General features: G+C 46.6%; 2 protein-coding genes across 5 annotated transcripts in view; one reads left to right on the forward strand and one right to left on the reverse strand.

The window, feature by feature from the left end:
- Position 1: 1 nt before the first annotated feature.
- On the reverse strand, positions 2-7,202 carry LOC106750595. The gene is made up of 13 exons (XM_014631042.1): positions 5,937-7,202; positions 5,395-5,574; positions 4,792-5,027; positions 4,309-4,520; positions 4,099-4,175; positions 3,769-3,965; positions 3,531-3,691; positions 3,118-3,286; positions 2,856-3,049; positions 2,644-2,773; positions 2,393-2,582; positions 2,175-2,317; positions 2-2,032 (listed from the first exon to the last, which is right to left on the reverse strand). The coding sequence occupies exons 1-13, from the start codon at positions 6,997-6,999 to the stop codon at positions 284-286; spliced, it is 4,701 nt and encodes a 1,566-aa protein (XP_014486528.1). The 5' UTR covers positions 7,000-7,202; the 3' UTR covers positions 2-283.
- Positions 7,203-10,695: 3,493 nt separating this feature from the next.
- LOC106750610 (probable cytochrome P450 6a14) overlaps positions 10,696-13,699 on the forward strand; it is a 6,436-nt gene continuing 3,432 nt past the window's right edge. The window contains exons 1-3 of one of the 4 annotated variants that reach the window (XM_014631075.1): positions 10,696-11,096; positions 11,440-12,291; positions 12,916-13,492. In XM_014631075.1, the coding sequence (XP_014486561.1) occupies positions 11,938-12,291; positions 12,916-13,492 (931 nt within the window). In that variant the 5' untranslated portion in view covers positions 10,696-11,096; positions 11,440-11,937. Of the gene's footprint in view, positions 12,292-12,915; positions 13,493-13,699 lie in introns of all 4 variants that reach the window. The other 3 variants (XM_014631076.1, XM_014631074.1, XM_014631073.1) reach the window with 3 other exon arrangements.

A 13,699-nucleotide genomic window follows, 5' to 3' on the forward strand; every position in this document is an offset into this window, starting at 1 on the left:
CTGTGCAGAACATTTTCTTTATCATTTATTAACTCACAATATAAGGAGTAATATAAACCTCGGTCGTCTCTCTCTCTCTCTCTCTCTCTCTCTCTCCCTTTCTCTCTTCATATATCTTCCTATTCCTCACGTCTCGAGAAAAATTCCTCCTCGCCAAACACGTAGCCCGTTCGAGCGCTACGATTCAAATCGATCGCCTCCCCCCGTCGAAGAGTCCTCATCTTCGAGCAAACTTGAAGGTAAGGCATAATCACTCTCGTGCAATTGTCTAAAATCATTTTCGTCAAGTTTCCTCCTGCTCCCAATCCCAATCCGCTTCCTCCGACTTGTCCCTCCGGCCGCGGACTCCACCTGCGACCTCCTCTTCTTCGCTCTCCTCCTCACCCGGCCAGTTAAATCTCGAGGAATCCTCGTCGGTTTCAGATTTTGAGCTCTGCCTGTCGCGCCCAGCCCTGCTGTAGTCCGTCTCGTCCGTGCCGGATTTCGAGCTGGTCCTGTTATCCTCCGTGTCGGTGCTTCTACTTCGCAACACTACGACGCTAGCCTCGTCGTCGGCGCACGACTCGATATCCTCGGATTGCTCGCCGCTGTATTCGCGTTTGACCGGCGGCGGCTCCTTGGGATCCTTAATGGCGTACGCCGACGAGCCGTCTTCCTCCGACCTGGACTTCTGCATCTGCCAGGCCTTCTTGAACGGGTGCTCGCGCTCCTGCTGAACGAGCTTGGGCCTCTCCGGCAAGAGGTACTCGGGATCCTCCTCGCTGGCCTGACTCTTCACGATCGATTCCCGCTTGAACAAGCCGGTTGACGGTTTCACCGGCAGGAGTTCAACGCCTTCCTTCTTCACGACGTTCCAGCCGGAATCCGCCAGTTCCTCCTGCGACAATTTCGACAGATCTTGCAGGGACTCCCTTTTGCTACTTCTCGTCAGGACGAAATTGCAGCTGTTCGTGTCGTCCTCCTCTTCCAAGGAGGTCTTCTGGCTGCCGCTGTTGTAGGACTGCCTCCTCGAGGTGTCCTGGCTACTCTCGTCCTCGCTTTGGCTCTCCTCCCTCGACGGCGGGCCCTGCTCGCGATACTCCCTCCGTCGCATGTAAATGCCGTCATCCTCGGGCTCACTCGGCTCCTGAGAGGACCCGAGGAGCGCGAGCCGCGGCCCGACGCTGACGGTCCACGAGTCCATGTTGTCCTCCGCCGAGAGCTCGTCGCTCAGCAAGGCTATCCTGCCTTCCGCGGAGGACCTGCGCTTCAACGGCTCCGCGCCGGTCTCGCCCTTCTCCTCGCCCAGCGACTCGCTCTGCTGGGAGATCAGTTTCTCCATGAACTCCTTCCTCCGTATCCGCAGCTCGCGCTCCCACTCCTCTTCGTCGCTCGAAAGGCGCTCGGGCTTCGGCGCTCGCCCCTCCTCTCTCTCGGAGGAGAGCGTCCTCCTCACCTCCGGCTGGTTTTCTCGGGAGAACGGAGCTTCTCTCCCGACGAATTCCCAGGAACGATAATCGTCCGCTTCCCTGCCTCTGGATCGCCGGGACTGACGCGACTCGTCGTCGCTCTCCCTCGACGCTGATCTCTTATTCTCCTTGCTGCGGGATGACGAACGCCTGTTCCGTTGACTCCTCAGGAACTCGATGGTTTCTTCCTCGGAGTCGTCGGTCACGTTCATCGGCTTCCTGGTAGGACCCTCTCCGGATGGTTTTTTCGTCGCCGGCTTTCCGCTCGACACCTCCTCGGAATCGCGCGTCGTCTCACGATCGACGAACGGCATCCGCTTGCCGTTCGCCTTCTTCATCGTCGGTACGTCCACCGTTTCCTCCTCCGCGTCCTTCCGCCAATCGATCGAGTCGTCCTCCCCGCGCGAAACGTCCGCTCGCTCGTCTTTATCCTCGACGCTTGTCTTCTTATCCTCCGAAGTTTCGAGCGTCAAAGCGTCCGTACTTTCCATTATGACACTCTTCACCTCCTGCATCGGCAGATCCAGGAGTAACGTCAACACGACTGACGCGGCTATCACCGTCGCTACTTCCAGAGGATCGATCTGCAAACGTAAGGATCATGTACTTCGATGCGATTCGGAGTTACGAATGATTTCTAGTCACGACGCTTCTGAAGGCGCTACAACAGTCGGAAGGACGCGTTCTTTTGACGGCCGGAAAAAAAATATTCTCGCTCGGACTTACCGCCCTGTGAAATTGAAATCCCGCGGAGAATCTCGTGGTCCCGACGTTGTAGAAAAAGATTGCGAATTGCGTCAAGTAGACGGCGTACGATATCCTGCTGAAGACCACCATCCAATAGCTCGAGAGAAATCTGTTAATAACGCCTGCGGAGCGAGTGATTATTGCGTGTCAGTGTTATATTTACATGCCCAACCGGTTATCACATAGCGTTAACAGACCTCCGTGCTCCGTGAAGCAGGCAAATATTGACCAGCATAGAGCGACGGCCCACAATACCGGCCCGATTACCGCATAGTGAGTGGCTTCTTCAGCATCGTACACATAGTCTCGTCTGGCCTGACGCCAGGGTGAAAATAACGACCATGAACCCAAAGCCGTCGCGATCAACCAACCCAAGATCACTAACACCTGAAATTAGGACCTCGTTGCTTCGATCAAGCGCGACCACGAAGCGCCTACCTATCTCTACCTTGTGGATCCTGACGTTCTTCCCGGTGTGATGTAACAGCGCACCGAGGCCCACGCCGAAAACGTACGGCGTGGCCCGGTGCAGAGGTAATGCGTAAGTTAAATTAGCAGTCTTGTAGAGGCGTTTCAATCTGCAATCAAGGGAAGGTACACAGTGAAGATGAAATTGTACGGACGCGTCGTCGAGACGAGGCACTCGAGAAATGTACTCACGATATCCCGTGAAAGATGACGAGAGACAGATAATTGTTCATCGTCGCGATGTAACGAAGCGTAGCGGATAGAAGGACGAGGAAGGTCATTATGAGGACACCGATGAGGGGTTTATACTGCAGGAAAAAGACTAATATAGGAGCCAAGAGCGACAGCTGCATGTCCAGAGCCAGCTGATGCGTGTGTGTGGCGCACTGTCAACAAAGAAAAGAAAAAGAGAATCGCGCGTCAATGTTCGATCTTGAGGATATCGTCTACTTACCATCTCCTCGAACGGAAAAAAGTTTTGCACGTACAACAAATTCGTCCACGCGTTGTACTTGCACAGTTCCGCGTTCGCTCCGACAATGTTGTTCCATTGCGGACCCGAACCGACGTGTTCCATGATGAAAGCGTACCAAAACACCACCGCGAGCAATGCTGGTGTAAGTCTGAAACGCACCGTGGGGTACAGTTTTGATTTGATTCAAGCAAGGCAGCACGGTCGGTTATATATATTTCCCTAGATCGAGAGTTACACGATTTTCACACAAAGGTCAGAATCGTTATAACTAGAGTTACTTACGCGACTTTCAGCCTTACGCTTATACACATTAAGATTCAGAATTTCGCGAACTCTCGATCTGTGAAATAGCACGACCCCGAGACTGTACAGGAATTTAGGTGAGCGGATACCTGATGAATCTGGCGGTGAAACGACAGAACCAGCGAATCTCGCCGCGAGTCTTCAGCTCGTTCGCCATATTGTAAGCGGTGAGAACGCCGCTCAGCAGCAGGAAAGCGTCCGTGTAAACCAACGATACTCGCAAAATAGAACTGGCCGGGCTGTTGGCGATCTGTTTAAACATAATTCAATCGATGTAGCGGCACGCCAGAACGTTATAATCCGGGTTTCCACGTCCGACGGTCTTACCTCGGTAAGAGAGGTACGGTTACTAAACGGTATTCGGGAAATTGTTATAAGCTGGTGAGCAACGTAAAGAGCGATCGTAGCCAGCGCTCTTATTCCGTGAATACACGTAATATCCGCAGCACCCGTCGCTTCCTTCAATAAGGCTTTAATCGTCCTTCGCAAGGAAAATGACATGATTATCCTTTCAGAGTAATTTCCTGCGAAAAAGATACGCGTATTATACCGTAATTGCGCACCTATACACCCGAGCTGAAATATCTCTGCAAACACAATTTCGTAGTTTCCTTTCGTAAGAGAGATCTATTCATAAAAAAAATATAAATCGCATACCCTTTCCTTGCGTCTCCACGAGGTAATCCCTCACAGTCGCTATAATAACGAGACAAATGATCATCGCGTAAAAATATCTACAATATAAAATAATGAATTAGAACAATATGGATTTCATTTTTTTTTTCTTTCATTATTTTTGGAATGCTCCCATCGTGGTTTTTCTTTTTTTTTTTTTTGTTTTCTTCAATGTAACAAGGAAATACGTACAAGACGCCGATCGTCTCCTTCGAGTAACTCGTGGACTTTTGCTTAACGTAACACATGTCGGGATCGACGTCCACCGTGAATTTAATCCCGACAGTTGTATTGTAGTCGCTCAAGGCGTTTTCTAACGCGCGCTCGGCGTCCTTAGCGGAACACGCCGCGGGAAGGCACAGCGCCCAATTCATCGTGGTGAATTTCGGGATGAAATGACCGGGCTGAAACAATCGATGACTCGTTGGAAGAATTCAGAGTCTCAGGTGCCGGAGATTCCGAACGCTTAATTATTTCAAAGCCACGTGTGTGTTGAAGAAAATGTTCCTTCGTCGTTTAAATAAGACTGTGTCCGTGAATGAATGCGTCTGGCGTTCTCTAGGCACTTGGCCAGTTAAATTGTGCATTTCGCTAAGATAAATGATACGGAATGCGTGCAGTCACAGAAACGTTCTATTCGCGGTAACTCATATTATCTCCACCGAAACCTCTTACGTCGTGCATGTTGCCTCGTATAAAAGCGCGGGCTTGCATTAGATTGACCGGCAGCTTCATATCCGGATGGGAAGCGTGCAGGTCCACGGTAGCCAGGCAATATTTCCCCTGAATTCTTATCGTCCTCTCATCCACTTTAACATGCGCCAACACACCCAAGCACTGGTCGTAATCCCCGAGCTGATTCACGTTTCCTCGCAACAAGCCTGACGGAATCTTCGCGCTCGAATCCAGCACTGGAAGCAAAGTAAGCTCTTATACCGACAAAGTCGATGCTGTTTCGCCGAATCAAAACACTCGGATATGCGAGCAAAAACCTTCTCCGGTCGAAGCTCCGATCGTCCGATTACATCTATACTGCGTATTCCGTTCAAAGGGAAAAGTTTATAGAGAAAAAAAGAGTTGCTGAAACTAAACTGGTGTACGTGAAATAGTTACGTTGCTACCCGTTCGATTTATAAGCGGTATTTTGCTTTGGAAGAAATTTCGACCGAAATAATGGATATTAGATGAAGCATTCGGCCGAGATGAGACGTAATTTGATTTTGACTCGTCGATGCTCCGAAATAGAATGAACACGGTTATTTCTGTCAATCGACTCACTTTGCAGCGCCCACAACCTGTAACCTCTCAATTGTCGCAGGAATATCTTGCCGTGCCGCTGACACTCGGGATCCTCAACGTTCGTGAAATTTGGCACGAAGGTCGGTACGCGCAGAATTGCATCATTCAGCTCGGACAATGTGATGTCCGTGTGTTTCCTCGCTTTCGTCTCTCTTCGTTCTAAAAAGTAATCGATCACGCGAAAGTGTTCTCCCGACGTCGCACGAGGAAGCTCAAAAGAGCGTGGTTATACTTTCACCGTTAATGTACTACTACATTACCGAGAGGAACTGCACGAGGAGGAAGGAAAAAGGCGCGGAGGGAATTCTCTATTTAGAAAGAAACAATGAGAAATTTATCCGCGCGCGGGAGAAAACTCGGTGAGAAGAATGAGAGAGAGAGCGGCTCTGTTGTGTGGATCAAGTTTGATTATTAATTAATTTACTATTGTACGGCCGATATGTACCTATTCACGCGGAAACACATCCTCCGGACGAAGCCGCGCTACTTTTCTTATTGAACCATTTTCACATAATACTCACTCTCCTCCGCTCGCGAAACTTCCACCGACGGTCTCGAAGTTGGTCCTGCTTTTTTCACGTCCGCCCTCTGCGGTGTCTTCGCTTGCTCCCTGATCTTCGGCGCGGAAGGTTCGGTCTTAGGAGCGGCCGTTTTAACGGCTTTCTTCGTGCCTTCGGATAATTTCTTCGCGCTCTCCACGGGTTTCTTCGTACCTTCGATCGATTCAGGCTTCTTCTTCGTGCCTTCGATCGTCTTTTTCACGGCCTCGGCTTCTGGACGCCGAGTCGCGACGTCAGCCGGCTTTCTCTCTTCTTGCTTTGGCTTTTCCACGGCGGGCTTGCTGGGTAAAATTTTAGCCGACTTTGCTTTATGCGCCAATCTCACTTTCTCCAACTTCTTGGGAGCAGTCTTCTCAGTGTCAGCTTCTTCATCTTCCTCGCCGTCGTCTTTGTCATCGTCGCTCTGCGAAACCTTAATTTTACTTTGGTCTTGTTTCTTGTGCGATGCACTCACTTGTTCCCTAACTGGTTCTATCTTGCCTTTTCGTTTATCTGTCTTCATTGTTGTCTTTTCTTCGCTGTCTTCGTCCTCAGCGTCGTCATCAGTTTTGCTTTTACCGTGTTTCACCGACTTGACAGTTTTTGCGGTTTTAATCTGCGTCTTGATTTCCTTCACGATTTGCTTCTTCAAATCCTTTCCGAGAATCTTCTCGCCGACATTGTCGATATCCTCGTCGGACGTTCCCCCTTCGTCCTCCTCATCCGTTAGATCTCTCTCGGAGTCTCCCACTGATCCATTATCCTCTTCCTCCTCCTCTCCGTCTTCCACTTCCACCAGCGCCTCTTCCTCCTCCTCGTCGTCATCCACCTCGACGCTCTCTATCCTGGAAGCAGCCGACGTCGGCTCGGCAGGTGGTTCTGCGCTCTCGTGCCACTTTCGAGCCAGGTACGTCGTTTTGTCGGGGCAGACTCTGCCATGCGTGGGAACGACGGAGTCGCGAATCCGGAAGCCATAGCAGGTGGCGTAGAGCAGCAGGACGAGGCCCAGCAGCGCGACGCACTTGCCCAGAAGGGCGACAGCCATGACAGAGCGGCCTTCACATCGAAGAAGAGACGAGGACCGGACGCCGCTGGCGAGGCGACGCGTCCCGTCGTCGTTCTTCGGCTTCTCCTACGGACGGCCGCCGCTCTCCACTCCTCCGCGCTTCTTCGCTTCGTGATCACGCGGAATCGTCGCGCAGGTCGACGTGGCAGACCCCGGGCCACCACGTCCACAGCCGGCCGTGCCTTCGAGGAAATTAGAGCGCATGGCATCGGCCCAAGCAGCTAGGAGTTTTATTTAGCATCAACATCTCCGACCGCCACCAGCGGCGGCAGCTCCTCCGACTGCAGCTGCGGCTGCGTCCACGCTGACGGAGCGGTGGCGCGATTCATTGCACAAGCTATCGGCGATCGCATCCATGCAATTTCGTCGCGATAAATAAATAAGAGCTTTACAGAAGAATGGGATTTAGTGCTCCGGAGCGGCGCCACTGCGACGACTCGGCTCCGCCGAATTTCGATTCGTATTATTATTCCGCGAGGCAAGGCGGCGGTAAACGCCACAGCGGGGGAACGCTCTAAGTTGGCAGTAATATCTGCGCTCTAAATATATATTTCGTGTGTTATCTGTGAAAGGGAACGCACGGTCCATAAAAAGCATGAATATGATTTCTATATATATATATATATATAATATAAAAACATATTTAATGCCAATAATTAATAAATAAATTTATATATATTAACATAATGATATATAATTGTTATTAGACGATAGCACTAGTTATTCTTTATGAAGTACTATCATTTACTTGAATTTAAAATATATTTAAAATAAATTCGGGAATGTATAAACTTATGAAATACTTGGAACAAGTATAACGTTTGCTTCAATGCAGTATATATTTTTCTATGTGTATTAGATCTCCTAAAATTAACTATATTTGTTCTTATTAATTTACTCATTCTCATTTACATTTGGGTGCGTCAATTTCCCAAGCAGCGAGTGATGAAATTTTAATGAGCATTCCCAAACCAGTAATTGCATTCAAATGAATACGATTACACTTGGTGATTGCGATTATTTATTCATAGTTCTATTTAGGTCGCGAGATAGCAAACGAAAACACGTTGATCCGCTTATCCGCGAATTTAATCAGTTCATCTCAGGGAACAACGGTGGCGAATTTTGCGCACAAATTAGAGAGGACGAATATACGAAGAGTCAACTATCATTTGGGTCATTCCGACGAACGAGTTTGTCGCTGTCCGGGGCTTACGCATTTCTCTCTTCGTCGGTTTCGGAACTTTCGTCGACGGCAGTTAGCTTCACCATTTGCGAATTGGCGAAATTAAATTCAAGAAAAGGTTATATATGATAGAAAATGCGATAAAAATTCCACGGCAAAAGAAAAGCACAAGTGTTTCATCCGCGATTCGATATTCGAAATGAAACACCTCGATCGTGCCGTTTGTGATGTTAATTTTTCCTACACAGAGAATAAGGTTTCTTTAGATTTAGTATTTCTATTTATTTGACTGAAATTTATTTCATAGAAACAACACGTACGAGATATTATTTGTTTGGGTAAAAATTGTATTGTCTCATTCAAGGAAACTCTATTATTTAACAGAAAGAACGCTATTATTTGAAATAATATCATTTAACCAAATAAAACATCAACGAATAATTCCTTTATAAGAAAATTATCTTTCGTCTCAAACAAATTTGTTATTTAAGATAAAGATGCATATTCGTTAAAAAGTCTACAATCGTACTTATTAATCGAAACGTCAGTTTCTACGGAGCATACCAATGATGAAATTTGTTTGGATGCGATAAAATTGATTAAATTTGAAGAAATTTTTCTCTCTAATTTCGAACATTACTGTTACATTATCGTAACGTCTGAAATCAGCCATATACTCAGTCATTGGAAGACTCAGGTAGCCGGGTAAATCGAAATTGCCAATACTACTAGTCCGCGGTCCTATCCGAAATGGAAATTCCAATGACCGAATGGAAATGCGGGAATATACCGCGAAATCCACCGTGCGTCGCGGGAAACATCACCCGCGGGGAAAATCAGTCGCTTCTGTAGCGGACGGTAGAATCCGTAGTCGGCCAGTTATCCGCAGTTGGCCACTGATCTGATATAATTCTGACGAATGATCTATATCTCTAAACATGCGTATAAAAAAAGAAGCAATTCAATCGCGCGCGATAACTCGCTCTTCGATCGGGCTTCATTTTCGATCTTATCATTCATAATGTAAGTGAAATGTCTTGTATATTTCTAATCGATAAAAATCTCCACACGAGATAACGCGTTACCCTTTGACGAGAAATATAAATATATGTTGACTTCTCTCTGATACAACGCGAAGTATTATCGTTCGCGAGATCATGAAACCTGCCTCTTATCAAGTATGATCGCGCACAATAGAATTTTCATGAACAGAAACGATTTTTCGGCCGATCCCTCCCTTTCCAAGTCGAAAGTCAAATTTAAAAAGGGAAAAAGATATCGGATGAGAGATAAGCGACCGGGACACACACGGGGACAAGAGAAAACTTCTAACATGCCGCTTGATGCCGCGTTTTTTCAAGTCTTGATAAGATCGATAGAGGGAAGAAGGGACATTCCTTCGCTGGGAAGGCGCATAAGTCGAGTAAACACACTGGAGAAGCGCCATCCAAATGTCCACAGCGGAGATCAACGTTGCTAGGATGAAGGCAAGATCTATTTTCACTTACGATATATCGCAGCCAGACACGCGTCTGAACCTTAACCCGTTATTCGTGCGCGCTCGACATTTTATTGATGTGACAGATGATTATATTTCGTGGTGGGAGGGGAGAAAAATGCGGATCGATTTCCCCGTCGACTGCATTTCGTTGCGACGCTTTCCATGTTCGCAAGTAATATGACAATTACGCTTCAAGAGAGAAGAAAGAAGATCAAGTCAAGATCGACGTGAAAGGTGTGACTCACCGAAACAACTCAGTAAATTACTCCGATTACGCGGAACATAAATAAGTGCTGTACATGTTTGCCCGCGCGTAATGCGTTGTATTGTATTTTGAAGATAACTATCAATCGCACAATCCAATCGCCTGCGATTGGACGAATCCTAATCACGAAACGATTAGATTACGATTATAGGAATTCCTGAACAATTAAAACGTCTTTTCCCACAAACCGAAATATTATATTAAACCTTTGATTCCGCAACACAGTAGCAGTTAAGATAGCAAGAAATAGCTTCAATTTTTAAGCTACTTTTATAACATAATTTTATCCCTATTTTGTCTTAAGTTTCGCCGTTTCAGCGTCAAAGTTGTTGAAGATAGCAGATAGCATAATTCGATCTGAAATTAAAGGTTCTCGAAAAAGAAGTCAGTAAGTCATTCGGTTCTTATTAATCTATCTAAATAAGCTATCCTTCTATTTCGGCTCGGGTCCGAGTGATGAAATTGCGCGTGTACGCTGAGAAAAAGAGATTCTTCAGATTGAATCAATTTTATCGCATTCTCGCTCTCATCGATCCTACGGTGACGAAACGGAGAACGCGAATTCAGTTCTATCAGCGGGGCCAATGTTATCGAGGATGATTCAAAAAGCGTCTTGAAGATAATATCCGACGTAACTATGCAGGGATATCAGTTCTCGTTTGTGGACTGTGGATGACGAGACCCCGGCCGACACGAGCGCAAGGTCTGTATAAATGCGTGCGTCCGTTCATGAGTTCCAGTCGGTGGGAGGTCAGCCTCTCGGCGAGAACGATACGACGCACATTGCTGTATCGTTACTTTTCTTTTTCCCCTCTATCGTTCTCGCGGCCTTCCTCCCACCGTCTTCCCGTCGCGGCTACCGTTTCCACTTCAGCCGTTCACGACGACTGCGATCGCACCTGGAAAATCGCGAGCGATGCAAACAATATCGCGCCGGCTAGTCGCGTCTACGTTGTGTGATGACATTCGCCTGCGTCACGTCGGACGATTTAAAGGACAGGTGCCCGAGGTGCTAATCTGCGTTAATGTCTATGGAAAGTCAAGCGATCAGTGAGTGTGCATCTTTTCAGTGATAGTAGTGTGTATAGATTAGTACGCCGGTTAATGACAGCGTGTTAAACGAGGTAAAACTTGTTCGCAGAACCCGAAGTGTAACCCGCTCGCAACAGAGGAATTCTAGATAAGGCCCGGCCTCGAGAGCGCGCGTTATTATCGGAATTACAATATTAACATATTAAAAGAGTCGTAGCTACGCTTCGTTTTGAACGTTTTGCAATTTTTACATTTCGCGCTAACACCTGCTAATTGATTTTTAACTTATAAAAATTTACCTTCACTTGGATCAATTATACTTTCATTGGATTTAATTATCGATGCGAAACGTATATATCGATACTCCGTCTGTTTGATTACGATATTGGTGATTAAGGGGAAAGCATTTTAACGCTCTCTTTGGTGAAAATATAGCGGCAAGTTGTATGAACTCACGTGCAATTCTCCGTTAAACAGCTGCACACGTATGACTAAGCTCACGTGTAATCGGACCTGTCGGTGTAAACACAATGCGGCCATAAACGTCATAATCCTTCTCGATACTCCTTTGTGTCGGAAAGTGCGCGTTTGTAAAGCAGATTTAAAAATAGATTCCAATAACCGAACGATCCGCGCCAACGTGCCGCGATGACAATGCCGCAACGTTAAATCGATATTCGAGGTGAACGATTCAATGTGACAATCAAAGTCAACGCGAGTGCCGCGAAATTATGAAAACTTGCATTACAAGTTCGGGAACGTAAAAATCGTGAATTACACCGATAACAGTAACATTATAAATAACGTTACAAATAATAACGTTTTATTAATTACATTTATACATGTGTAAATTATTAAGTATTTGAATAACCCCATAAATAATAAAAGTTAAAGAAGAGTTCTTCTTGAGAAACTCGAACAGAAGTCTTCAAGATGTTTGACGTCGCAACGGAATTGTTGAATCACCCCTGTCTGCTGATCGGGCTCGTCCTCGGTGGCTTGTACTTTTACTTCACGGCAACGTTCAATTTTTGGGAATGCCGTGGCGTACCGTTCAAAAAGCCGACCGTGCTCGTCGGCAACTTCGGTTCCTCGCTGCTGTTCCGCAAGTCGGTACCGGAAGGTATCGAAGAGATGTACCAATGGTTCAAGAACGAAAGGTTCTTCGGTGTATTTCGCGTAAGATCACCCATGTTGATTTTGCGCGATCCTGATCTGGTGAAGAGCGTGTGCGTGAAGGATTTCCCTTGCTTCACCAATCGTGGGATTCCGATCAACAACTCTCAGGTACGTCTCCTGCAACTCCTCTCCACGACGAGTTTGATACTCGCGCCGGTCACACGCGAGTGAACTTGATTCTTCTATTTTACTTTCATTATCGATCTGTTAATCTGCTATTCCAAGAAATCGAAACGGGAAAACTGTTCTCAGTGTGTGGCGCTTTTCAAATTAGTTTATTCATTCTCTATGAGCGCGTAATATTCCTACAATATTATATGAATATTATACAATGTTAAAATAATAATATTCTAAGAATGTTATTTTTTAACATTATAGGAATGTTCTATTGATATTATATCCACTTCACATAATATTCTTGGCATATTGCAAAAATGTTTTTAGAATATTAAAAAAATAATAATAATAATACAAATATATATGTATAATTTTCTTAGTATAAAACGTATTTTTACAGAAAATTCTTCCAGCTTTATGTGATAAAATAATTGGTATTGCAATACATTTGAAATAAAAAGACAACAATTATATTACATCTAATATTCTAAGAATATTACTTAACACTAAATAATATTACTCTTACATTAGTTTCGCAAAAGCTCGCCGTGTTTTACACGCTCGGCATATATCGATCGACGTGAATTTCATCGTGCTTTGTATACTTCGCGTCAGGACCCGCTCTCCGGACACCTATTCAATCTCGAAGGACGCAAGTGGAAGGGCCTCAGGTCGAAATTGACGCCCGCGTTCTCGTCCGGCAAACTCAAGCGAATGTTTTACCTGCTGGTGGAGTGCGGCGAGGAACTGCAGAAGCTCATCGACGCGAGCTGCAACGCGAATCGAACGGTGCTCGAGGTACGGGAACTAGCGGCGAAATTCACCATCGACGTCATCGGCAGCTGCGCCTTCGGCATACAGATAAATGCGCTCACCGACGAGGAATCCGAGTTTCACAGGGCGGCGAAGAGGCTCTCGAGGCCGAGCTACAAGGCCACTCTCTGGAGGATGCTACGAACGGCGATGCCGAGGCTGTACAGGTGGCTCGGCGTGCAGGTCATCGACCCGAGTGTCACCAGATTCTTCAAGAACGTGGTGTCGCAAATGATCAGCCGGAGAGAGAAGAACGGCACGAAGAGGCACGACTTCATGGATTTACTGATCGAGCTGAAGAACAGGGGCGCGTTGGAGAACGAGGCCGGAAACGCGCAGATCTACAGCGAGGAGGACGCTCAAGCGGCGAAGGAAATCGGTAAAATCAAGTATAACGTTCGAACGCGAACAATTCGTTTCGCCAAGTTTCAGCAATTGAATGTTTTTCCCCGCGATCCTCACTTCCGATGTAATTTGTTTATTTGACTTTTAACGTGCTTTTTTACAGATGCTAATTATAAAGTTACGCAGAAAAAGTTCGCTCTTGCGTTGTTGCAACTATTATCCGGTATCGGGGGGAGGGGGG

This window comes from Dinoponera quadriceps, unplaced genomic scaffold (genome assembly GCF_001313825.1).
Source record: "Dinoponera quadriceps isolate SergipeBrazil2010 unplaced genomic scaffold, ASM131382v1 scaffold5050, whole genome shotgun sequence".
Taxonomy (NCBI): Eukaryota; Metazoa; Arthropoda; class Insecta; order Hymenoptera; family Formicidae; genus Dinoponera; species Dinoponera quadriceps.

What these genes read in the sequence shown, in the direction of transcription:
- LOC106750595 (XM_014631042.1), bottom strand. Translation starts at nt 6,999, where the DNA reads ATGGCTGTCGCCCTTCTGGGCAAGTGCGTCGCGCTGCTGGGCCTCGTC. An exon ending in CGTGGAGACGCAAGGAAAGG is followed by an intron (nt 3,966 to 4,098) that starts GTATGCGATTTA and finishes TCTTTTTCGCAG; the next exon opens with GAAATTACTCTGAAAGGATA. An exon ending in GTCATCTTTCACGGGATATC is followed by an intron (nt 2,774 to 2,855) that starts GTGAGTACATTT and finishes CCTTGATTGCAG; the next exon opens with ATTGAAACGCCTCTACAAGA.